Below are 27,078 nucleotides of genomic sequence, written 5' to 3' on the forward strand. Positions count from 1 at the left end.
TCGTACAGAACTTGAATGTAATGGACTCACCAAGGCCCTGTGAACTAGATGTTCATGTAACCGAAGATGGTTATGGATGGGTTCTTTGGCAGCAGCTTGAACGGACACGCCAACCTGTTGGATATGGTCACAACTATGGAAAGAAGCAGAGGTCCGGTACACCTCAGGGGAGGAAGAAGGGGACTGAGGGGTATTATGATTAGTACACATGGTGTGGGGGGATCATGGGGAAGACAGTGTAGCACAGAGAAGACAAGTAGTGACTGTGGCATCTTACTACACTGATGGACAGTGACTGCAATGGGGTATGAGGGGGACTTGATAGTATGGGTGAATGTTGAAACTACGTTTTTCATGTGAAACCTTCATAAGAGTGTATATCAGTGACACCTGAATAATAATAATAAAAAAGGCTGCAGGCTTATGATGGGGATTATGTTGAATCTACAGCTGATCTAGGGAGAACCGAAATCCAGTTGAATTTTGGAATCCCTGAACATGCCACCTCTCTTCATTTATTCTTCTTTAATTTTTCTCAGGAATTAAAAAAATGTTTGTTATTAATAACAATGTTATGAAGGATTCACATAAGCAACATTGCGGTTACTATATTCACCCATGTTATCAAGTCCCCGCAACACACACACACACACCCCTTTACAGTCACTGTTTGTCAGACTAGTTAGATGCTGCAGTGTCACCACTTGTCTTCTCTGTGCTATGCTGTCTTCCCCGTGACCGCCCTACATTATGTTGTGTTAATCGTGTTGCCCTTTAATTCCCTTCTCCCACCCTCCCCATCCACGCTTCCTCAGTAATGTTTTATGGTTGGTTCAAACCACCCTCTCCCTAGCAACAAGGTTCCCGCCATAGAGCGAGCGGCTCTGGGTGTAAGGAAGGTGGTGCCTTAAAGCCGTGAGTGTCATTAGCCAGGGTTGGTGCGGAGAGAAGCGGAGGAAGTGGCTCGAACATTCGGGCGGCCGCAGGAGGAGCAGACGGATTCCCCCAGGTGTGAGCGCAGACTGCAGGCGAGCCCGCGGCGCAGTAACGGTGAGTAGCGGGAGGGACCGGGTAGCGGCGGAGTCCGGCAGCCGGGGCGACCCGGGGGTTATGGGGGCGAAGCGGCCGGAGCCGGGACGGCCAAGTGGGTGGTAGCGCTCTCTGCCCGCCTCCGCCGCCGCAGCTGCCCGACCCGCGCCGCGGCCCCTCCGCTCGTCCTGACCCGTTAAGTCTCTTACCTGGTTTCTCTCCCGCCGGCCGCTCCTGCCGCCGCCGCCGCCGCATCCCCGGCGCTGGGCGGGCGGCCGGGACGCGGCCGGCCAGTTTTCTGGTCTGGGTGGAGCGGCTTGTTGCTTCTCTCCGCGCGTTTCCCCACTCTGCTGCCCCTCGGCGCCTCGTCGTCTCCTCATCCCCGTCCGTGTTAGCCTCCCTCAGCGCGGAGGCCCCCGGGAGCCGGGGAAGTAACTTGTGCTGGCGCGGACCCTGCAAAGTGCTTGCCGCGCGCCGCGGCCCCGGCCGTCGTGGTCGCTGTCACTCGGCCCCGCGTCTTGGGCCTGCCGGGGCTGCGGGCGCGCGGCGTGTGGCGGCGGATTGCGGGCTGCGTTTCGTCCGTGCGCGCGTGTGCGCGGGTCCCGGCCGAGTGTCAGTTAGGAACTGTAGCTATTGGTAGGAGACCGTAGAGTATGGAGGCGTGGGAAAAGCTTCAACGTCTGTTTTGCAGTACCAACTACATGTGTGCTGAAATTACTAGTTACAGATGCTTGTGACCACTTAATTCCCTCTCCCCTCCCTCTCTTTCCCCATCCATACTTAAAATTAAATGTGAATGGAAGATAAACGTGGGAATTAGGTCAATTTCTTATTTTTATTGCTGTAGTCTAAGACTATTCAAAGATCTTTCTCTTTTAAAGTATTCTAATTTCAAATTTTCAGATAAGTTTATTCCAATTTTGGTTTTTAGATATCTTAAATAATCCAGTTTCAAATTTCTTTTTGTAAAATGTGATACTGTTGTTATTTAGATAGCTCAGTTACTATTCGTGGTCATCAATGGACAATATATCCTAATTTTCCTAATCTAAGATCTTTATATCTATTCAGTCTACATTCTAATTGAATGTTTGGGTTTTTTGTTAAATGCTCAGTGTGAAGAGTTTTGATTAGAAAATTCATGATTCTCTTGGAATCTTACATTTTTAATATGGAAGGCATCCTCAGAGGTCCGTCCCTTTTTATCTGAAAACTGATACAGATAAGCTCAAATTTAGGGTCTTTCAAGTTAGAAGCTGCTTAAGAGGCTTTCACATGGCTTTGAGGAGGAGTCATAGTCACGTGTGGGACAGGGCACAGTGATACTCTTCAAAGAATAGATGGTGCTAACTTGGGCTCAGGATAAACTTACTCTGCCTTAGATCTTGAAAAGGCTGTACAAAATCACTGTTTCTCTTTAATGTTTTCTCCTTTCTACCCTAAAAAACTAAGTCGGTATTAGTTTTGTAATAAAGTTGCTATTACTGATGTAATAAACATTCGTTTTTTAACCTCCATCAAGGTTAAAATCTAGACATGCTCATACCATACTGAAGTTTCTTGTCAAAACTGATGTCCCGATAATGCTTCCTTTAGGAACTAAGTTCCTATTCCTTCATTTCTTTTTTAGCCCTCTTTTGATACTCTTGCTTTTTGCTTCTTTTTTTTGTGGGGGTTGCTGGGGGGATAGTTGGAGGAGAGAAAGTAATTGCATATTAATAAATATTGATTAAGAAAATTAATGAAATAATTTTGGAGCTGTAAGAATTTGGAGAATAAACCAAATCCATTTTTGCAGATAAGAAAACAGATTGAAGACATAAAAGGACTGCTCAAGTGCTAGTACTACTTAGTATGTATACTAAGTACTAGGTTATAGCTTTTCATACTCGGAACTCAGTATTCCTCTTATTAGACTGTTTGTAACAGCTGAGAACTGGATGCCATGAATTTTCAAATTTATCATAGTTCAGATCAAGATGTTTAGAATGCTTAGTCATTTCAGGTAGAAGTATTTCTAACCACTTGCCAAAATTGTATCAAATTTAGTAGTTGGTGTGACTAACAAAATATTTGAGTTGTAGAGAGTATTGCTTATAGGCATATTCCTATTTGGATTACAATTTTTACTTTTCCCATTCTCAACTGCCATTCACTCTGTCCATCCCAATCCTCACTTGTACCCCATCTAATGTGTTTTATATATGTTCTTGGTTATGTCTCTGTCCTTGTAAAATTATCTAGTTCTTTTGTGTGTTTTGCATCTGCAAAGCTGCCATTTTGCTATATATTTTACTTTGTTCACTCAGCATTCTTTGAGATCTGGTCATGTATGTACATCTAGGTCATTGCTACTAACTGCAATATTTCATGGTTTACTTTATCATAAATGCACAAATGGTCACAGTGACCTCTTTTTCCAAAGGTGAATTGATAGAATCATAAAATAAAGTCAAAGTTTAACAGTAGCAAGTAGAAGTTTTGGAGAGCAATCTTTGATTCAGGGATGTTGACATGACACTTTGGGGAAATTCTATAGACTGTGAGGAGAATGTTGGATAATTTTAAGTGATTTATGAAGAAGGTAGTAGTACTATTTAAGAGTAGGCACCAGGGGTAAAGAGAGAAGACTTAGATCCTTCAGAGCAGTTGTTCTTCATCCCCTGAGGACCACATTCTTTTGAGACTCTGATGTTAGCTTACAGAAATTTCCATATAAATTCTACAGTTTTACAACTACATGAAAGTCTTTCTATGTATGGGTCAACGCCTAACCCTATTCCCACTTAGAACCTGTACTTTAGAGGTTCTTGAGAGGTTTTATCCTGTAGCTGTATGCTCATGATAAATGTCTCTAAGATAATTTCAGCTGTTGTTTTATTAGCTACTTCAAGTAGTTTAACTTTCAGTGGCACTTGGTTTTATCAGGCAAAACAGAGGACTGTTACTGATTTTTACTTTAGAGCTGAAACTATGTATATGGCCTAATTCCCTTTCAGAGACCTTCAAAGAGACAGTATTCCGTCCTTAATTTACTTGAGTGGCCTGTTTTTCTTTTGTAAGACTAATAAGTATGTATGTTACTTGTTTTGTTTGTTTTGTGGTTGTTTTTGCACTTCTTAAAAATTTTGGTATCATTAATATAAAATTACATGAGCAACATTGTGGCTACTAGATTCCACCCATTATCAAGTCCCCACCACATACCCCATTACAGTCACTGTCCGTCAGCATAGTAAGATGTTATGGAGTCACTAGTTGTCTTCTCTGTGTTATGCTGCCTTCCTCATGCACCACCCTGCGTTATGTGTGCTAATCGTAATGCCCCTTATTCCTCTTCTCCCTCCCTCCCTTCCCACCCACTCTCCCCAGTCCCTTTCCCTTTGGTAACTGTTAGTCCATTCTTGGGTTCTGTGAGTCTGCTGCTGTTTTGTTCCTTCATTTTTTTGCTTTCTTCTTATGGTCCACAGATGAGTGAAATCATTTGGTGCTTGTCTTTCTCCACCTGGCTTATTTCATGTATGTTACTTTTAAATAAGAAAAGCTCTTGCAGCTGAATAAAGACATTTATTTTTTAAGAATATGTATAAATGTATAGCAGTTTACAGCTTTGACCATCAGATAATTTGGGATGTTAACGAAGAATTCTGGGTATTTATGACAGGTCCCACCCACTTCTCTGCTAGGGAGACTAGGTCATGTAATATATGGTATTTTAAGTTGTTCTGGATTAATCCATCTCAACAGCACAAGAGAGTAAAGTATACCGTGGTAGATATTGTGGTATAACCTTCATAAAGTGTTTCACAGAAAATAAGTATTTCTTGATTATATTTTTTAAAATAATGCAAAATTGCTGTGTTACTATGTATTTCACTTGTGTGTGTTAGTGTGAGGACCGTAAGAATCTGAACTTTTTCCACTTCAAAATTGGGCCAAATGAGTCCTCTCGGGTGATTACATTATTTTATCTGTGTCTTGAAGTTCCCAAGTTCCTCCCTTCCCCTACCAAGCATATCTTTCTTTCAGAAGTCAAAACAGGGGGATTCATTTTATGAATTATTAACTTATTCTTTTGGTACACACAGGAAACCATTTGTATGATAAACTATAGCAATTTAAAGTTTGGTTTTTGTCGATGGAGCTGCAGCTAATCTTTAAGACCCACTGATAATGTTTTAGTAATAGCAGTTAACATTCCGAAAGGAACAGTAAATCACCTTACTTTTCATTTTCAGATTTGTATAATTTTACAATTTGGTACTCGATGACATTCTTTGTAGAAGATGAGATAGTATAATGTATCAAACATTAAATGATTGCCTAATGTGTTGTAGGACTCCTAAGTGCTAGGGATACAATGGTGGAAAAAACTGGTTTTGCACATATGGAGCTCATGGTCAAATGGCGGATAGAGACATAGAGACAGATACTGTTAATACAGTACAGTCACTAAAATATAGAGAAATGGAAAGAATGGTCAAAGAAAACATTACCTGGAGAGATAATGTCCAAACTGAACATTAAAGGATCAGAGAGAGAGAAGGTGTGTGTGTATGTGTATGTAAGAATCGAAGTGAGGGGCACAGGGGGATGGAAGCACAGGACCAACCGAGAGGAGAACAGGAGCAAAAGCACATTGCAAATAAGGGGCAGAGAGTGATGGAGAGGTATTGAGGCAGACTGTGGAGGGTTCTTTATGCCATGTTTAGAAACTTAGACTTCATCTCTGATTCTATGGTTTTGGGAAGCCATCAAAGAGTTTTAAGCAGGAGCCTGATCTGATTGTAGTTAGGTTTAACAGATTACTCTGGTAGCTGTTGTGGATTATAAATTTGAAGGGAAAAAGATTTGAGGCAGGGAAGCCATTTGGAAGATAGTGGACTTAATGAGAACTGATGAGGGTTTAGATTCACGCTCAGTTCATAGAAATGGAGAAGAGGGACAAACTTCAGATTATTTACCTTTGTTGTTGGTAAGTAAGAAATTCAGTAGGACTTGATGCTTGCAAGTAGTCAGTGGAGAAGTAAACAAGCTTAACTCCAAACTGGGTTCTAGCTGGGGTGACCGCATGGAAGGTAATGACACCAAACTAAGAGAGAATTTGTATGGGTCAATTTAGAAGCTCAGGAAGTCAGTTTGGGATGTTGTGAGTTTGAGATGGTAGTGAAATATCCAGTGCAGGGTGTCTAACAGGGCATTTGGCCTTTTGAATTTGATACTGTGGGATGTGACGGGCTCTGGGCTGGAAAAATCAGTGTCTGAAACCATGGGACCATATAGGGCGTGTATGTGGGCTCAGGAGAAAAAAGAGAGCAGAAGACAGCAGCTTGGGGACCATCAGTGTTTCAGAGTCAAGCAGAGGAAGGGAAGTCCCACAAAGGAGAGAAAGTGCTAACCAAGGACAAGTGAAGTAATGAGTGATCACTATTGGATCAAAGTGAGAAGAGAAACTATGCATTGTTAATGAAACAGGTTGGTACAGTTGTGATTTCTTTAGTTGCCCTCTGTAGCCTAAATGAGTGATGGAGATCAGGAGGTAGCATTCATCTAAGGACTGAGGTTTTACCAGGCTGGTACAGTGAAAAATGATGTGTAGGGAAGCTAAGGTATTGATTTAGAGCAGTTTAGACGATCCATTGTAGCAAATGTTGCATATTATGTTCTGTGTATTATTCTGTATAAATATTAACCTATTTAATCCTCGCAACAACTGTAGTTGTCACAGAAGATTGTAGAATGTAAATTCCATGAGGGCAAGGAGGTATTTTTTTATTTGTGTATTCCCAGTGCCTGGCATAAAGAATGGGCTCGAATACTTGTTAATGAGTAGATACGAAGTGTACATATTATCCCATTTTACAGGTGTGGAAGATGTAACTTATGCTACTTAATGGCAGAGCTAGTAGGGGAAGGAAGTGAGTCTAGGAGAGGGAGCTGGGATTCTAGGACTGGAGATCTCTACGAGGTGTCCTAGAAATGGAAGGCAAGAGAGATAAGAGGAGGAAGTATGGTCAGAGAGTGCAGTGTTGGATTCTACCTTTTTGAGGTGGAGTTGTTCTGGGTGATGACAAAGGGACAAGTTTTAGGACTGGAGTAGAACAGAGGATATTTCATTGTTGAAGCTCAATGGGACAATACGTAGATGTTGAGAGATTCCTAGGGTTTAAAATAAAAGTTTAGGTAGAGAGGAAGATTATGAGCAGTCCTCAGTAAGTGGGGAGCTATTACATGGAAATGTATAGGTGAGGAACAATAGAGAATAGTTGTGGGATTTGCATATAAATCAAGTATAAAAATCAAATGAATAATTATATCTGACTTGATTGTTTATAGTTCATGATGCGTGATCAAAACCAAAAGATTCTATGATATGACTGCCCTTGCATTGTTCACCATGTAAGAACTTGTTCGTTATACTACAGAAGATTGGAGACTGTTGAGAGTTAAGGTTTAGGGTTGATTAATGATTGTGTATTGAGTCCCCTATACAGAATTTTGTTGTTGTTAACAACCATTTGATCAATAAATATGAGAGGTGCACTCTCAGCACCACTCTTGCACAGTTAAGCCTCGAGTCCCCTGGTTTGTCCTTTCAGATCTTCGATATCTCGAGTCTCTTCCATTATCTGCGGGTCAGAGGCAGGGAGGGATTCAACAAATAGAATAGATGAATGTCTATTTCTTTGAATCCAGGTTTTTAACATAGGTTGGGCTTAGATCTGGTTTGCTGAAAAGACTGGATAAGCTGAGCTTGCTGAATATGATTTATTTTTCCCTCCTGGATATGGATTATCCTTTTGGAAGACTTCAAAACTACTCAGAATATAAATATGAAAGTTTATAAGTTTGCCTGATACTCCAGCCATACTTAAGGTATGAATTCTAAATGTTACATTTTCCCCTTCAAAAATCCTACCTCACTCTTTTTATATAGTAGTAGAGAGAATTTTGTGTCTGTAGCAGCAGCATGGCCCACCTCTGTGTTCGGAAACGGTTGGGTACACATCCCAAGGATAGTAAAAACAGAATACATGTGCTCTTCTAAATCTTCAGCCACTGCCCAGTGGATCCTCATTTGTTCCCTTGCTGGCCCTTTTACCCTCCTTCTCCTCCAAGTATCTTTTTGAATCCTTTTGTTTCAAGAAGCTCTTGAGAGCTCTCTTTCTACATACATTGTGTGACAGAAGAAAAGTAAAAATTCATTTCAACAGTAACCTATACTTAATATGAAGTTGAACACTTTCAGGATGTTTCAGTAAACCTAAGCAATTAATCCTGGTTCATTTTTAAGATTACTGAATCTCATATTTCATTTGCTCGGAAAGGCTCTCGTGTAATTTCATAGATTTCAATAGCATTGTAATTTCTGTCCTGATTTATTTCCTTTCAGAAAAATATGAAAACCCAGTGATTTATTATAGGTTTATATTAAACCTAATTTCACTATTTATTGTATTGATTTAAAGCACTGATTAAAGTACCTGATTTATGGAATTTATCATTCTGTGGTTGAATACTTATGCCTGCTTGTCCTTTTGTTTGTGTATGTATGTGTGTCTTTCCCACAAATGAGTGAGTGCTCTTAGGAAATCACAAGTTAATCAAATATGGTATGAAATATGTTTGTATAATTAAAAGTTTGGAGGAGATGATTTTCAAAGATGCCTTTTAGAGCAGATATACCATCATTTTGTGGTTCTCTGTGCTCTGTCCACTTTACTCTTCGTATGCAGCAGCTGCAATACTGCTAAAGGACCTTTGACACAGAGCCCATGAATACCCCAAGTATGATTTTACTTTCACCTCCCTCTTTGGAGACCTAAATGTTTGTCAAATCAGATGTGTGTTGAGGAGGAGAACAAATCATGGGGTCAACTTGGCATAATCCCCACATTTATCTTTATTATAGAGGTTTATTGGGGGATGGGGTGACAGTTCTTTCTGAGGAAAAAGTGCAAGTGAATGTAGGTGGACTTGCTGTCATCTTCATAATTTTCCCTGCAGCCTCGCCAGCCCGGTGATTTCCATACATTAACATAGAGTAGAGTAGGTGGTATCTGTAGTCTCCATTTGATCCAAGTACTGTTACAGGAATATTACTTGACAAATTAAGGCACTGTATTTGGAAGTATTTAGCTTTCCCCCTATCAGTAGACTAGATTAGATTACCTCACATTAGTTATTATCATGAGGCCTTTTATTTGTTCAGGTATGTGTATAGTATGTATTAAAATATTTTCTGTGTAAATTTTTGTGAGTCTGGTAACTTTACCAATTCTGAAGTATAAAATATTTAAATATAAACATACTTCAATAAGTACTTAATACCTAATGGGAATTAAATTTTATACTAATAAAAATGGAAAATTCTTGAACTTTCTTTTATCCTTTAAACTTTCTGAATTAGGTTCTGATAATCTGTTTGAAAATTAGGAATATGCTTAGAATCACATGACTTTTACTGGCAGAAGCTACTGTGTCTTTACTGATTATAATCGATTAGAAGCTGCAAACAACAATCACTAATTGTTAAACTGTAAGAACATTGCAGAGAACCATATGACCAAAGTAGTTAGCTTTACAGTTTGTTCACTGTACCCTATACTCTTTGTTTCAAAAGAAAAGCTCTATTCAGTGTCTTGTGAGAAGACCCTTACTCCCTTTAGACAAGGATTGTGGGAAATTGCAACTAATTCATTTTTTTCTTGTTTTGCTGAATCAATAGTCTTGTGACTAAAACTTTTGCTGTTTTAACAGATTTAATAAAGAAATATTAATTTGAAACTCAATAAGTATTACGTAGAGTCCAGTACTTTTGACTTTGGAGATCATAGAAATCAAGGTATTTAAATATTTGTTCAGATAGTAAGTTTGGACTAGAAGGAAATGTTTTCTACCAGAGGAACTGGTTTTGATATTAACAACTTGGGGTCGAGAGGAGTAAATTGGGGAGGTGATTTAGCCCAGATTAACCACTAACATGCTAAAAACCCAAATTCATAGGCATTATACTATTTATATTTTCAACATTTTCATTGACTAGTCTTTTTTATTTCAGGCCTCCCAAGTTTATCCGTAACTCCATTTACAGCTTTATCCGTAACTACATTTAGCTGAAGATGAAGGCATAGATTTTGGGGGAGTTGTTTTATACAATGTAAAAATTCTTTCACAGCTATTTAAAATAGAAACATTAATTTCAGCTTCAGAATTTACTTAAAGGTCAACTGATAACCTAAAACTCATATTTTTTCCTCTAAGTTTGTCACATTTTTCAGTAAATGTGGTGACTGGAGATCCTATGTGCTATTGTCCAGCTGTACAAAACTACTTTCCAGAAGTCTTGATGTTTCCCATAAAGGTATATAGACAAATCAAAATCTTAACACTTTTTATGGGTTATGAGACTCATCTTGACTAAGCAGAATATCTTTGGGACCACGAGTCTAAAGGGAGAATGTTAGCAGAAAAAGGAAGCTGTTACCACAGACAGTGTCATTAACTTTTAGGAATCATCATACTACAAGGGAAATCAGGTATGAATTGGATTAATACCTAGGTTTTGAACATGCTGGAAGAGCTCAGAAATCTTTGCTGTGTGGGCTGTCAGAAAAAGACAAGCACATATTCTTTCACTCTTTAGTGCCCTAATCACTTTTGAAAGGGATTTGAAAAAGTCTGAGGGAAATGAAATAATAGATTTTTAGGTTGGAAACAAATTTTAATCAATCTGATCTGGTCATTTTATAGGTAGGAACTGAGAGCCTTAAAAAGTTGTGTGATTTGGTGAAGATTATAGAGCTAGTTTGAACTAAAAGCTGTAACTCCCCTACTAGATTTGGTTGGTTAAAAGTGTGAAGTCACTTTTAAAATGTAAGGTTATGTGGGACCATATGACAGAACTACTAGCCAATTTTACAGTTTGTTCATGTACCTCCTCATCTACTTTGTTTCAGAAGAAAAACTGTTCAGTGACTTGGGTGAAAGACTGTGACCTTCCCACAAACTAAAATTGCTGGAGAGTTGTTGCTAACTTGATATTTCAATTACTTCAGGGTTATTTCTAGGACCTAGATAGTTATACTTCAGAATCCTGGTTGAGGGGAGATGTAATAGCAAATGAGTTTAAGAGTCATTGATATATGGAAGCCATAGACCCAAATTAAAGAATGTGAGTTTAGTACAATACTTTTTTGAGATGTTTTATCAGTTGCCCTTACCAATTTATCTTAAAACTAGATTGGTTTGAGGGTAATGGTAATTCTTTTGGCAAGAAGTACATAAATGGATCTTATATATGTATCCATTTTTTCTTTTTTTCATGTGGATAAGGCATTCTGATGTTCTTAGCAAGTATGTCTTGATAAGTCAGGCATAGACCACTTGTTGAAGAGAATAATGAAATGATAACTGAAGTAGAAAAAATCCCATTAGAAAAAATAAACAGTCTTTTCACTGTGTTTTTATCTGGTTATTCTTTATTGTATAAAGGCAACTTAAACAATCTTGTCAACCTTCACATTTCTTCCTGCCTTAGAGATATAACCATACATGTTCAGTGATGTCAGTTATCAGGTCTTCTGTCACTATATGGCGGGAGCCATGCTACTCAGCTGTGTAGCAAAGCTCAGGCTGGAGGAAGACCCCTGCAAAGCAGCGGCCTTCGCAGCCGGCTCCCCCTATTACCACCTTGATTTTGTTATTCTCCATTATACTATTGGCTTTGCTTTTGCTCGCATTTTTGCCAAAGACTAAGCTAACCTTTGATAAGCAGCATGGAAAGGAGGAGAACATAAACTTCCCCAAAGCTTTTCAGGACAGTGCTCCTGAAGAATAGAACACGCAGGGGCCAGATGGCTATCTTGGCATAGAATACCAAAACCTGCAGTTAGTTAGTCAAACATTGACTACCCCATCTCCACTTAAGTGGGAATGCCTCCCTCATTTGCAATGCTAGTGAAATTAGTGATGAAGAGTTTTATAGGAAAATTAGAGAAATAGAGTTATGAGAGATTACTGAATAGAATAACCCTGTCTGACACTTAATCCATCTTCTCATGTTTTCTTCTATTTGCTACTTGTACAACTTTTCTTCCTTTGTCATTACAGCCATTTACTAAAATTCATGCCTTATATGTGAAATTACCAAGTACCATAATTTTCCAAGAAGTAAAGATACCTCAAGACAAGTGCAGGGCCAGGAAGCCACAGGGCATAAATCTGCAAAGAAGTAAAAAGCTAACATTTTCAAAGAACATTACTTCTCTCTCAGTCACCAGCTTTACATCTCCCTGTATGGCCCCGGAAGATGGCTGGTTAGCCAGAGACGGGTAAGATTCCTCAAGGGAGGAACAACCTAAGACAGGCACAGTCGCAGGGGGGGCATCAGGTGAGGAAATGGGGGCCAACAGAGGTGAGGCTTAGAACCACACCCCCCCAGTTTTGAGAGAAATTGTCTACACCCGTGGATGTTTTGTTGCCCTTGTCTGGCTTGGATTAATACCTAGTCTATAAGCACAAACCTGATCATCTACACTTGCCGTCTTACAGCACTAAATCATGCTTTCCATCTATATCTTGCATCTACCTACATCAACATTTTATTAGAAATGTAAAGGAGAAAATGTGAGATTCACATATAAAGTATAAAAATTGAATGAGTAATGATACATGATATTTGACTTGATTGTTTATAGTTTAAGATTTGTAGTTAAAACAGAAACAGTTTCTATGACATGAATGCCCTTGCATTGTTCACCATGTAAAAACTTGTTTAGACCCTGCAGTAGTGGAGTCATGGAGACCTGTATATTATGTCAGGGAGATTTTGGTATCCACACAGAAGAAAGAGAAATGTAGATAAGAAGGGGAAATTTAGTTTGCTGCTTACTGTGCCCTATAAAGGGGTGTATAATGAAGATATGAGTTTATGATTTTAGATTGATTATAAATTTATTAAAGCCTCTAAGAATATTTTTGTGGGAAAGAATCATAGCCAACTGTGGCAGTAGGTGACCTGTATTTCACCCTGAGCTGATAGACTCCATAGTCACTGCTACATACTGCACGCTCCTATGGTCACATGCACTACTTAGAAACTGTGTTGCATAGAAATGTAAACCATGAAAGACTACATGTTGCTAGGAAAAGTTTTGGTCAAGGAACAGAAAATGATCACCTAACACTTGACCAACCATGAATAGATTAGAAAGAAGAAAGATGCCTATACCTATTAATGAACTGCCCATACCAATTAATCAACAGAACAATAAAAAATAATCATATCCTTGTGCAAAATGGTATAAATAAAGCTGTCATTGACACTTTGTCGAGAGATCACTTCCATCTGACTCTCTGTCCTGTCTCTCCATGCACCGACACCGTCTCATCCTTTTGGGTTTCACACACACCCCTGGACTCCGGCAACTATCGGTTACAAAGTAAATAAATATTTAAATCTTAAATCTTTAAATGAAGAGACATGGCACTTTTTTTTGCACCACTTGATAATACTTGCACAAAATACTTGTCTATCCTCAGACAGTACTTCTGCTAACTCAGCCCTTTCCTTGGGGTTAAGATTAGACAGGATTTACACAGCTTTAAGAGTGTGATTTTTTAAGAAATTCAGATGACCAGCAGGCACATGAAAAGATGCTCCATATCGCCAATCATCAGAGAAATGCAAATTAAAACCACAATGGGATATCACCTCACACCAGTTAGGATGGCCAACAGCCAAAAGACAAACAACAAATGCTGGTGAGGATGTGGAAAAAGGGGAACCCACCTTCACTGCTGGTGGGAATGTATATTAGTTCAACCATTGTGGAAAGCAGTATGGAGGTTCCTCAAAAAAACTAAAAAAAGAAATATCATTTGACCCAGGAATGCCGCTTCTAGGAATTTATCCTAAGAAAACAGGCTCACAGTTTCAAGAAGACATATGCATCCCTATGTTTATTGCAGCACTGTTTACAATGGCGGAGCTATGGGCAACCTATGTGTCCATCAGTAGATGAATGGATAAGGATGTGGTACATATACACAATGGAATACTATTCAGCCATAAGAAGAAAACAAATCCTACCATTTGCAACAACATGGATGGAGCTAGGGGGAATTATGGTCAGTGAAATAAGCCAGGTGGAGAAAGACAAGTACCATATGATTTCCCTCATCTGTGGAGTACAACAACAAAGCAAAAACTGCAGGAACAAAAGAGCAGCAGACTCACAGAACCCAAGAATGGACTAGGTATGGTGGGTGGGAAGGGAGGGATAAGGGGATTAAGGGGCATCATGATTATTGTCACACAAAATATAGGGGGGGCATGAGGAAGGCAGTATATATAGCACACAGAAGACAAGCAGTGACTCTATAGCATTTGACTATGCTGATGGACAGTGACTGTAATGGGGTATGTGGTGGGGACTTGATAATAAGGGGAAGGTAGTAGCCACAATATTTCTCATGTAAAACCAGAGCATAAGATTGTATATCAGTGATACAATAAATACATAAATAAATAAATAATTTTTTAAAATGGCATAGAGGTCATAAAAGGCCTCAGGAAAAAAAAAGGTGTGTTTTTTGAAAGGCCTCTAGCTATTGAGGACCATTTGAAGCCTTGATAAGCGATATTTAGTGCTTTAAATGAAGAATTAAAAAAAACTCTCTCAAAAGACTTGTAAGATCTTTATTCCAATTCTAAGTAAAACCCAAATCAGCTTTAGATAAGGAGCATTATGAAGTGTGGTTTTTTTTTTGTCTTGGAATAATTTCTGGTTTCATACCTTTGTGGTCTGAGAAGCTGGTTGGCATGTTTTTAATCTTCTCAATTTACTGAGGCTCTTTTTGTGGCCTAGTATGTGATCTGTTCTGGAAAGTGTTCCATGTGCACTTGAGAAAGCTGTGTATCCTGCTGCTTTTGGGTGGAGTGTCCTTAGATGTCTGTTAGGCCCAGCTGTTAGGTCCATCTGTTCTGATGTGTTCAGTGCCTCTGTCTCCTCACTTATTTTCTGTCTGGTTGATCTGTCCTTTGGAGTGAGTGGAGTGTTGAAATCTTCTAAAATGAATGCATTGCATTCTATTTCAGCCTCTAATTCTGTTAGGAACATCCAAATACATGAAACAAATACTATGTTGAGTACATAGATATCTGTAGTGGTTATATCTTATTGTTGGACTGACTTCTTTGTCATTACATAATGTCTGTCTTTGTCTCTTGTTACTTTTTTTGTTTTTGAAGTCTATTTTTCTGATACAAGTACTGCAACTCATGCTTTTTTCTCCCTATTATTTTCATGAAATATCTTTTTCCATCCCTTCACTTTTAGTCTGTGTGTGTCTTTGGGTTTGAAGCGAGTCTCTTGTAGGTAGCATATAGACGGGTCTTGCTTGTTTATCCATTCTGTAACTCTGTGTCTTTTGATTGGTGCAGTCAATTTACATTTAGGGTTATTATCAATAGATATGTACTTATTGCCACTGCAGTTACCGAAGGTTCAAGGGCAGCTTCTTTACTGTCTAACAGTCTAAGTTTAACTTGCTCATTACAGTAGTTCAAACATAATCTAAAGGTTCTTTTATTCCCCCCTCTTTTTCATCCTCCTCCACTCTGTTTATTTTAGGTGTCATATCCTGTATTCTTTGTGTATCCCTTGACTGACCTTTTGGGTAACTGATATAATTTTGCATTTGCTTAGTGATTACTTGGTCTACTACCTTTACTATGGTTTTATTTTCTCTCGTGACAGCTATTTAGCCTTTGGAGCAGTCCCTTTAAAATACTCTGTAGAGATGGTTTGTGGAAGGTAAATTCCCTCAACTTTTTCTTATCTGAATATTGTTTAATCCCTGCTTCAAATTTAAGTGATAATCTTTCCAAGGAGAGTATTCTTGGTTGGAGGCCTTGTTTCATTTCATTAAATATGTCATGCCACTCCTTTCTGGCGTGTAAGTTTGCTGCTGAGACGTCTGCTGATATCCTGATGGGCCTTCCTTTGTATGTGATCTTTTTTCTCTCTCTGGCTTCTTTTAATACTCTGTCCATGTCCTTGATCTTTGCCATTTTAATTATTATATGGCTTGGTGGTGTCTTCCTAGGGTCCCTTGAGTTGGGAGATCTTCGCACTTGCATGGCTTGAGCGACTCTTTCCTTTCCTAGACTGGGAAAGTTTTCAGTATTTCCTCAAAGCTGCATTTTCTTCTTTTCTCTTCTTCTTCTTTTGATACCCCTGTAATGTGAATATTATTCCACTGGGATTGGTTGCAGAGTTGTCTTATTATTCTTTCATTCCTAGAACCTTTTTTCTCTCTGTGCCTCAACTTCTTTATATTCCTGTTCTCTAATTCCTGTTCCATTGACCATCTCCTCTTCTAATCTGCTTTTAAATCCCTCAAGTGTGTGTTTTATTTCAGTTACTGTATTTTTCATATTTCGCTCTCTCTTGAAGTTGTCCCTGAGATCTTGAATATTTTTCTGTAGCTATGTGAACATGTTTATGATTTTTATTTTGAAATCTTTATCAAGAAGATTGGTGACTTCAGTTTCACTGAGCCCTCTTTCAGGTGTTTGAGGTATCCTGGTTTGTACAAAATTCTTTTGCTGTTTCATCATTCTGATGATGACTATGGAACAATACCTTTGTGTAGGTGGCACCCTCTAGTGCCCAGCTCTACTCTCTGGAGCCATCCAACACCTGGAGGGTTGGTGGGGTCACAGGTGCGCAGCGCTGGTGCCTGCCAGGAGGAAAAGTTCTTTTGGTAGCATGAAAATGCTACCTGGCTGCAGTGTCTGTATCCACTGCCAGGTCCAGTAGGCCGAGAATGGAGGTAGGAACCTCTGTGTTATGTCCCTGTAGGTACCCTAGGTGGGGCTGCCCTCCACGTGACCTGGTGCAATGGTGGTAGCATCAGCTGTGCGGACTCATGCCTGCTGGGAAGAATGAGTGGCAGGCTGCATATCACAGTGAGGGGGGTCTCAGCACTGCACTGCCAGCCAGGGGAATGGAGCATCTGATGGTCCTGAATGTTCCTAAGCTGCTGGGCTGAGTTTGCTACTTTACCCTTTTTTTTAAGGTCTTTTCTTTTCCGCAGAGGTAGGCAGTGTGTTGCGGTCTTCTGGGTCACTCTTTTAGGGTTACTGGTATTTGCTGTATTTTCATTACATGTGGTTTTGGGAGGTGGTTTCTGCCTCAGTTCTCTCACTGTCAGCCATCTTTTTCCCCTCCATGAGACAAGTACATTTTACATTTCTTTCAGATCATATAGTTTTTCCTCAAAATCTGTGCATATTCCTGTGACGTCTTCAAAAGTAGAGCTTGAGTTGGAGTTAACCCATCCATAGATCCTAGAGGAGCAGCTATAGAGGATTCAAATTCAAATTTAGCAGCATCTGGAAAGAAACAGAAACAATTATACTCTTCATATAAAATACTTTAGAGTTAACATGTATGAGTTAATAAAAAGAAGTTGGGGCCTTTAAGAGTGTTAAAAATGAAAAAAATCTCTACACAACTGCGGTACAAAATACAAGACTACTAGGAAATATAACTTGCCCATAGTTACACACAATTAATTCCAATTGTGGCTATGTATCAGAGCTTCTGGTTTTCTTATTACAAGATGGAACTATAGAAGATAAAGATGACACAGTTCACCGTGACAACCATATTCTGTAAACGGGAAAAACAGACCGACAGCCAGTTCCCACACAGTCAGGTATACCATGACAGGTATAAAACAGGGTGCTGTTAGAAAACACAGAGGGGACATCCAAACTGATATTGCAGGAAAAGGGAAAGATGTGCCAGATAGAGGGAAGAAGCATCTGCAAAGAGCTGGAGGTGAGGAAGAACATTTGTGGAACTGTAAGTAGTCTAGTTCAGTGAAATGCTAGAGCAAATGTGCAGAGTAGGGTAAGTAGCAAGAGATGAGACTGAAGGACTTGGCAAGCACCAAATTTTATTTGGGTGTTTTTATTCCTTGCTAAGGTATTTGTAATTTTTCGTGAGAGTAGAAAGATAAAACCAATGACCAAGTCAATGGCTAGAGATTTAAATGTCATCCTTCAAGTGACACTTAAAATTGCCTATTAGTAGGTGTGTCTTGGTTTTTTGGCCTTAAATCACTACCAGAAACATGAGAAGCTGACAAAGCCCATGTGTTCTGAGAAGTGTAGGATAAGAGTTCTAAAGGAATAGCAGAAGTAAAAGAAAAGGTATAGCCAAAAATAAGAACAGACTGATGGATGTGTTGAGATTTTAAAAAATCTATGGAACATGCTGAATAAATGAGGAAGAAGTATATTCTTCACTATGAATGGCTGTGCCCTCACATTTTCTTATTAGATATGTATAAGAAACAAATATTTACATAATACCTATTATCTGAACAATGGAAAGAGTTGCTATTTACTATTCAGAGTTCATTTCAGAAAGCAGTGACATCTAAATTTAATTAATACATTTTGGCAACATACCTTCTTTTTGTGCTCTAGTTATATTTTTGTCAAATTCTTGCTCCATCTGAAATAAGTCAAATATTATTTGTCATTTTTAAGTTAAGCAAGACATTATCATGTGAGTGACACATAGCTGATGAAGTATGGCCTTTAACTAATAGTTTTAGAGACTAGACTTACCTTAGGGATTGCTTACACAGAAAAATAATCACATGAATAAAATAAATTCCTACTTAATTTTAGATAACATATCTGCAATGTTATTTTGATTAATCTGATAAAAAGTACAATATTGGTGTGTGTTAAATACATGATTTCAGAAAGGTAATATTTGATCTTACTATTAAGAAGAAATTTAAACAAGTCAAGTCATATTATACACTGACTGCATTACTTTGCAAGACTTAGAAAAACTATCCTGTATACAAGCTTTATCAGTTTTTTTACTCTAATGAATTTTTCCTTCAAAAGGGCTTTCTATTATTGTACTTTTAGATAAGGTATAATCTGTGCTATTAATTTTTCAGCACAGGATCTAAAATACATAAAATGAAGAAAGTGGGAGTGTCATAACAATGTCATGTAAAAATTCCTGCAAAAAGTTAAGTGAAATCATTTTTCTATCTGTACTATGACTACAAAATCTCTCTCTACTGCATATGGACGCAAAGATTTCAGAATATCTGCTTGAAGACAGGAAAAATAGAGGCTAGAGCCAGTTTTCAAACTTAATTTCTGATTCATAACTTTCTAGAATTAGAAACAAGGCAAATAATACTCAATTCTTTAATGACGATTTTGTTGCCTTTCTGGAAAGTAGGAGTTTTGATGCATCTTTTTCAATATGCAGCTTTTCACGAAATTTAAAATGTGTCAGTTTAGTTTCACTTACTGAATAGAGTTAAGATTAGGTATCTCTTGAAAATGAGAAATCCAACAACTTTAAAAAATAAAATTTCTGTCTCCTTTCTCAGAAGCACAAATAATTATGACTTTTAAATAGTGAGCACTAATCAGTTAAACAACTAGAATTTCAACAAATTAAGAACAAGAATTACATCACAAATTTGAAACCTGGGGGAAAAAGGATAGTATAACTAACCTTGGCAAAGAATGTGTCCATTTCCTTCTCTCTATGTTTGCTATTGATCTCTGCTAACTTCACAGTAATCCTGTGGAGAGTGGTGTAAACAAATGCTTATTATTTCATTTTTCCCTAAGTGATACCTAAATGCCTTGCATTAAAAAGTTACCACAATAGTAAATTGAATTTCTTACAAAACAGTGTTTCAGCATTGAAAATCTGCTGAAGATCTATTGTATACAATTAAGTACATGTTTTTCTAGGGTGACTAGTAGCTAACAAGTAATTCAAAGTAGGGAAGGCAGAGAAACGGCTATTCATGATATAGAGGGCTTACAAGTAGACCTTCCTGCCTTCTGGAATGGCTGTATTTACAAGATTCATGAGGAGACACTTAAACCTATTTAGTAAACCAGTTTAGAGATAAAAGATAAAGCATCCATCAAAGACATTTTCAAGCATTTGCTTTTACCACCCTTTATGTCTCACTCATTATCTCAGAGAAATTAGGCATTAGGCACTGAGGCATAATTGAGAGCAACAATCTCTAGGGGAGGAAAAACGGTGTGGGTGACCAAAGAATAAAATAGCTCTGGAGGCAGTTAGCATGTAACATCGTCACCAAGGTATCCATCCTTTCTGTTTTCCACGTACTCCCTCAGGCAGACCACAGTGTTGTTATTATTTTTTTATTTTGGTATCATTAATCTGCAATTACATGAGGAACATTATGTTTACTAGGAACCCCCTGCACCAAGTACCCCCCACAAACCCCATTACAGTCACTGTCCATCAGCATAGTAAGATGCTGTAGAAACACTGCTTTTCTTCTCTGTGATGCATAGCCCTCCTTGTGCGTCCCCTACATTATACATGCTAATTGTAATGTCCCCTTTCTTTTCCCGCTCCTTATCCCTCCCTTCCCACCCATCCTCCCCAGTCCCTTTCCCTTGGGAACTGTTAGTCCATTCTTGGGTTCTGTGATTCTGTTGCTGTTTTTCTCCTTCAGATTTTTTTTTGTTCTTTTACTCCACATATGGGTGAAATCATTTGGTACTTGTCTTTCTCCACCTGGCTTATTTCTCTGAGCATAATACCCTCTAGCTCCATCCATGTTGCTGCAAATGGTAGGATTTTTTTTCTTCTTATGGCTGAATAATATTCCATTGTGTATACGCACCACATCTTCTTTATCCATTCATCTACTGATGGACAGTTAGGTTGTTTCCATTTCTTGGCTATTCTAAAGAGTGCTGTGATAAACACAGGGGTGCATCTGTATTTTTCAAACTGGACTACTGTGTTTTAGGGTAAATTCCTAGGAGTGGAATTCTTGGGTCAAATGGTATTTCTATTTTGAGCATTTTGAGGAACCTCCATACTGCTTTCCACAATGGTTGAATTAATTTACATTCCCACCAACAGTGTAGGAGGGTTCCCCTTTTCTCTACAACCTTGCCAACATTTGTTGTTGTTTGTCTTTTGGATGGTGGAGATCCTTACTGGTGTGAGGTGATATCTCATAGTGGTTTTAATTTGCATTTCTCTGATGACTAGCGATGTGGAGCATCTTTTCATGTGTCTGTTGGTCATTTGAACTTCTTCTTTGGAGAAGTGTCTATTCAGCTCCTCTGCCCATTTTTTAATTGGATTATTTGCTTTTTGTTTGTAGAGGTGTGTGAGCTCTTTAGATATTTTGGATGTCAACCCTTTATCAGATCTGTCCTATATGAACTTCTCCCATACTGTAGGATGCCTTTTTGTTCTATTGATGGTGTCCTTTGCTGTACAGCAGCTATTCAGCTTTATATAGTCCCACTTTTTCATTTTTGCTTTAGTTTCCTTTGCCTGGGGACATATGTTCATGAAGACGTTGCTCACGTTTATATCCAAGAGATTTTTGCCTATGATTTTTTCTAAGAGCTTTATGGTTTCATGACTTACATTCGCGTCTGTGATCCATTTTGAATTTACTTTTGTGCATGGGGTTTGACAATGATCCGGTTTCATTTTCTTACATGTAGCTGTCCAGTTTTGCTAATACCAGGTGTTGAAGAGGCTGTCGTTTTTCCATTCTGTGTCCATGGCTCCTTTATCATATATTAATGGACCATATATGTTTATGTTAATATCTGGAGTTTCTATTCTGTTCCACTGGTCTGTGGCTCTGAACTTGTGCTGTTACCAAATTGTATTGTTTATGTGGCTTTGTAGTAGAGCTTGAAGTTGGGGAGTGAGATCCCCCACACTTTATTTTTCCTCGTCAGTATTGCTTTGGCCATTTGGTGTCTTACGTGGCACCATATGTATTTTAGAACTATTTGTTCCAGTTTGTTGAAGAATGCTGTTGGTATTTTGATAGGGATTACATTGAATCTATAGATTGCTTTGGGCAAGATGGCCATTTTGACAATATTAATTCTTCCTAGCCAAGAGCATTGCACGAGTTTACATTTGTTAGTGTCTTCTTTAAGTTCTTGTAAGAGTGTCTTGTAGTTTTCAGGGTATAGGTCTTTTATACTTCCTTGGTTAGGTTTATTCTTAGGTATTTTATTCTGTTTGATGCAACTGTGAATGGAATTGTTTTCCTGATTTCTCTTTCTGTTAGTTCATTGTCAATGTATAGGAAAGCCACAGATTTCTGCATATTAATTTTGTATCCTGCAACTTTGCTGAATTGTGATGTCAGTTCTTGTAGTTTTGGAGTGGAGTCTTTAGGGTTTTTTATGTACAGTATCATGTCATCTGCAAATAGTGACAGCTTAAGTTCTTCTTTACCAATTTGGATTGGTTGTATTTTGTTGTTTTGTCTAATTGCCATGCCTAGGACCTCCAGTACTATGTTGAATAACAGTGGGGAGAGTGGGCATCCCTGTCTTGTTCCTGATCTCAGAGGAAAAGCTTTCAGCTTCTTGCTTTTCAGTATGATGTTGGCTGTGGGCTTATCATATATGGCCTTTATTATGTTGAGGTACTTGCCCTCTATACCCATTTTGCTGAGAGTTGTTATCATGAATGGATGTTGAATTCTGTCAAATGCTTTTGCAGCATGTATGGTGATTATCATGTGGTTTTTGTCTTTCTTTTTATTTATGTGGTGGATTATGTTGATGGATTTTCAGATGTTGTACCATCCTTGCATCCCTGGGATGAATCCCACTTGGTCATGGTGTATGATCCTCTTGACATATTTCTGAATTCGATTTGCTAATATTTTGTTGAGTATTTTTGCATCTATGTTCCATCCCTTGATATTGGTGTGTAATTTTCTTTTTTGGTGGGGTCTTTTCCTGGTTTTGGTATTAGGGTGATGCTGGCTTCATAGAATGAGTTTGGGAGTATTCCTTCCACTCAATTTTTTTTAGAAATCTTTAAGGAGAATGGGTATTATATCTTCTCTGTATGTCTGATAAAATTCCGTGGTAAATCCATCTGGCCCGGGGGTTTTGCCCTTGGGTAGTTTTTTGATTACCACCTCAATTTTGTTGCTGGTAATAGGTCCGTTTAGATTTTCTGTTTCTTCCTTGGTCAGTCTTGGAAGGTTGTATTTTTCTAGGAAGTAGTCCATTTTCTCTAGGTTTTCCAGCTTGTTCGCATATTGGTTTTCACAGTATTCTCTAATAATTCTTTGTATTGCTGTGGGGGTCCGTTGTGATTTTTCCTTTCTCGTTTCTGATTCTGTTAATGGGTGTTGATTCTCTTTTTCTCTTAATAAGTCTGGCTAGGGGCTTATCTATTTTGTTTATTTTCTCAGAGAATCAGCTCTTGGTTTCATTGATATTTTCTATTGTTTTATTCTTCTCAGTTTTATTGATTTCTTCTCTTACCTTTATTATGTCCCTCCTTCTACTGACCTTAGGCCTCATGTGTTCTTTTTTTTCCAATTTCAATAATTGTCACTTTACACTATTCATTTGGGATTGTTCTTTAAATATGCCTGGATTGCTATATACTTTCCTTTTAGAATTTATAATGGTTATATTCTCTTGTACTGACCCCTTTATCATTCTGTAATGTCCTTCTTTATCTCTTGTTACTTTGTTTTGAATTCTGTTTTGTCTGATACTAAAACTGCAATACCTGCTTTTTTCTCCCTGTTGTTTGCATGAAATGTCTTTTTCCATCCCTCTACTTTTAGTCTGTGCATGTCTTTGGGTTTGAGGCAAGTCTCTTGTAAGCAGCATATAGATGGGTCTTGCTTTTTTATCCATTGTATTACTCTGTTTCTTTTGATTGGTGCATTCAGTCCATTGACATTTAGGGGTGATTATTGAAATATATGTACTTATTGCCATTGCAGGCTTTAGATTCATGGTTACCAAAGGTTCAAGGTTAGCTTCTTTACTATCTTACCATCTAACTTAACTCACTTATTGAGCTATTATAAACACTGTCTGATGTTTCTGTATTTTTCTACCTTCTTATTCCTCCTACTCCATTCTTTATATGTTGGCTGTTTTATTCTGTGCTCTTTTGTGTTTCCTTTGATTGCTTTTGTGAGTAGTTGATTTTATTTTTTGCCTTTAGTTAGTATTTGGTTGGTCTGCTTTCTTCGCTGTGATTTTATTTTCTCTGGTGACATCTAATTAGTCTTTGGAGTACTTCCATCTAGAGCAGTCCCTCTAAAATACCCTGTAGAGGTGGTTTGTGGGAAGCAAATTCCCTCAACTGTTGCTTGTCTGGGCATTGTTTAATCCCTCCTTCATATTTAAATGATAATCCTGCTGGATACAGTATTCTTGGTTCAAAGCCTTTCTGTTTAATTACATTAAATATATCATGCCATTCTCTTCTGTGCTGTAAGGTTTCTGTTGAGGTCTGATAATAGCCTGCTGGGTTTTCCTTTGTAGGTGACCTTTTTTCCCTCTCTGGCTGCCTTTAATAGTCTGTCCTTGTCCTTGATCTTTGCCATTTTAATTATTGTGTGTCTTGGTGTTGTCCTTCTTGGGTCCCTTCTGCCGGGTGTTCTGTGGGCTTCCGTCATCTGAGAGACTATTTCCTCCCCCAGTTTGAGGAAGTTTTCAGCAATTATTTCTTCAAAGACAGTTTCTATTCCTTTTTCTCTCTCTTCTTTTTCTGGTACCCTTCTAATGCGAATATTGTTCCATTTGTATTGGTCACACAGTTCTCTTCATTATCTTTCATTCCTGGAGATCCTTTTATCTCTCTCTGCATCAACTTCTCTGTGTTGCTGTTCTCTGATTCTGATTATATTAATGGCCTCTTGCACCTCATCCAGTCTGCTCTTAAGTCCTTCCAGAGATCGTTTTATTTCTGTATTCTGCTTCCCAACCTTATCCATTAGCTCCTGCACATTTCTCTGTAGCTCCATCAGCATGGTTATGACCTTTATTTTGAATTCTTTTTTAGGAAGATTGGTTAAATCTATGTCGCCAGGTTCCCTCTTGGGGGATGTCAGGGTTATTCTTGTCTGGATCAAATTCTTCTGCCTTTTCATGGCGATAGAAGTAGTCTTGGGCAGTTGGTGTGTATTTCAGCTGGGAGAACAAAGTCCTTTCACCTTCCTTTCCTGTGAGAACAGCGACCCCTAGCAGCTTGTGCTGGGCAGTTGTGCACAGATGGTGCCTCTGAGTCTTCCCCTGATGGCTGCAGAGTAGGCTCTGGGCAGTTGCTGTGGGTTTGGCCTCTCCCAAGCTACTCGCTGCCATGGCGGGGCTGCACCGGAGGGGGGATGGACGGGAGGCTGTTTATCGCCGTGAGGGGCCTTAGAGCTGTGCTGCCTTACAGGGGGTAGGGCACCCAGAGTTCTCTGGGGTTCCCAGCTGCTGAGCTGAGTGTGCCAGGATCCTTCCATCCAGCTGTGAGGCCCCTGTCCCTTTAAGACTTTTGAAAAAGCACTCACTTTTCTTTTGTCCAATGGGCACTGTTTGCGGGGACCTGCTCGCAGATTTTACTGTTCCGTTTCCCTAATTTCCAGTGCACTACGTACCGTGTGTTTTCACTCCTGGTGTGGATGACTAGGGCTGCTTGTTTAGCAGTCCTGGGCTCCCACTCCTTCCCCGTTACAACTCCTTTTCTCCCACTCGGGAGCTGGGATTGTGGGCTTGCTCGGGTCCCACCGGGCTGCAGCTTGTATCTTAACCCTCTTCGTGAGATGCTGAGTTCTCACAAATGTAGATGCAGCCTGGCTGTTGTACTGTATCTTCTGGTCTCTCTTTTATGAATAGTTGTATTTGTTTTTATTTTAAAAAATATGTATGGTTTTGGGAGGAGATTTCCACTGCCTTACTCACGCTGTCATCATGTCTCCCCCTCCCCCCACAGTGTTATTTTTAACCACTTTGTGAATTATAGTGCTGTTCATCCCTATGTCAGTCTTTATTTCACACGAATGCCTTTATGTAGAGTAGAAAAATTATGATAGTTTGTTCCATGAAGCCCTCTAGTGATAACACCAAAGATTACAATCAGGAAAACAAAACTTCCGTGCAGCGGATGTGCTAATGTGAGGAAAAGGGAAGTTACTATTGCCAGGATCCTCACCAGAACCTAAACTGGTCAATTTAATTGTCCTGCTGCTAGGCCACTGCTTCCACACCCATAGGCAATAAGCTATTAATGGCTGAGTCATTATATAAAGAACCCTTCCCAGAGGCAGAGATGTGGATTACGGACCTGCAGAGTGTTGGGTGCATGTGATTCTAGTGTCCAACTACTGATGGGAGAATAAAGCCAGGTAGAAACCTTTTAACCCCAGGAACGTTCCCTTGTCATTTCTCCATCTCACTGAATTCATAGTGAACTTGCCTGGGGCTGAAGCCCTCAGGCAAGACAGCTGAGTAGTAGTACTTGGCCCTTTGAGTTTAAGATGTAATCTTCCAAAAAATAGTTAAACTCATTAATATTTCTATTTAGTGGAATTCTTTAGGAAGTCATTTTATAATAATATCACTGTCTAAGTTAGAAAGCTTCAAAAACAATGAGCTTCAAGACTAGTAGATCAGGTTAACTATGAAAATATTAAAAGGAAAAAATAAAGTCATTTAAAACCAAGAAAGGGGAGAGGGGTACAAAAACTGTCTTGAAGGAACATTTTAAATGTAAGTTCATTTACAAATATCATTTTCCAGAATATACTATCCAGTTAGCTTTCAGTCCTACTAATCTTATAAACCTGGCTCCATAGAAATAATGCTTTAGAGGCAAACTAATGAGCTTAATTTATTTTCTATGATTCTGTTTTGACTTACTTGTCTAGTTGCTTTGCCAATGACAGGGTGGTATTTACTTCTTCTTGGTGTAATTGTTTATATTTCTCCAATTCAGCTCTAATGGAATCTTCTTGAGAAATTTTTTTGGAGAGTTGAAGTTCCAGATCTTTAATTCTGAGTTCCATTTGCATTCTAAATGAAGAATTATCCTTCTCTCTCCACTGCTGTAATCTCTTTTGTGATTCATCCTTTAAAACAAATTAAAAGAATGCGTTTTTTAAGTAAGTATCATCTGAATAATTATAGCATATTTGTTTCCCTTA

At 38.7% G+C, this 27,078-nt stretch overlaps 1 protein-coding gene and 1 long non-coding RNA gene across 2 annotated transcripts in view; one reads left to right on the forward strand and one right to left on the reverse strand.

Moving 5' to 3' along the window:
• The first annotated feature begins 896 nt into the window (after window positions 1-896).
• Window positions 897-27,078, forward strand: part of LOC140847903 (uncharacterized) — a 32,885-nt gene continuing 6,703 nt past the window's right edge. Inside the window, exon 1 of the long non-coding RNA XR_012128167.1 lies at window positions 897-1,050. This is a non-coding gene — a long non-coding RNA (uncharacterized lncRNA). The remainder of the gene's footprint in view (window positions 1,051-27,078) is intronic.
• LOC140847902 (ankyrin repeat domain-containing protein 26-like) lies at window positions 11,503-27,020 on the reverse strand. The gene is made up of 4 exons (XM_073229510.1): window positions 26,795-27,020; window positions 19,602-19,671; window positions 18,518-18,563; window positions 11,503-17,431 (listed from the first exon to the last, which is right to left on the reverse strand). The coding sequence occupies exons 1-4, from the start codon at window positions 26,944-26,946 to the stop codon at window positions 17,295-17,297; spliced, it is 405 nt and encodes a 134-aa protein (XP_073085611.1). The 5' UTR covers window positions 26,947-27,020; the 3' UTR covers window positions 11,503-17,294.

The sequence above is a fragment of the Manis javanica genome, chromosome 2 (genome assembly GCF_040802235.1).
Source record: "Manis javanica isolate MJ-LG chromosome 2, MJ_LKY, whole genome shotgun sequence".
Classification (NCBI taxonomy): domain Eukaryota; kingdom Metazoa; phylum Chordata; class Mammalia; order Pholidota; family Manidae; genus Manis; species Manis javanica.

Excerpts from the sequence above, each read along its gene's own strand:
- LOC140847902 (XM_073229510.1), bottom strand. The coding sequence starts at position 26,946 with ATGCAAATGGAACTCAGAATTAAAGATCTGGAACTTCAACTCTCCAAA. Across the intron at positions 19,672-26,794 it reads TTGGCAAAGCAACTAGACAA|GATTACTGTGAAGTTAGCAG; the intron begins GTAAGTCAAAAC and ends CACTCTCCACAG. Across the intron at positions 18,564-19,601 it reads TGGACACATTCTTTGCCAAG|ATGGAGCAAGAATTTGACAA; the intron begins GTTAGTTATACT and ends GACTTATTTCAG.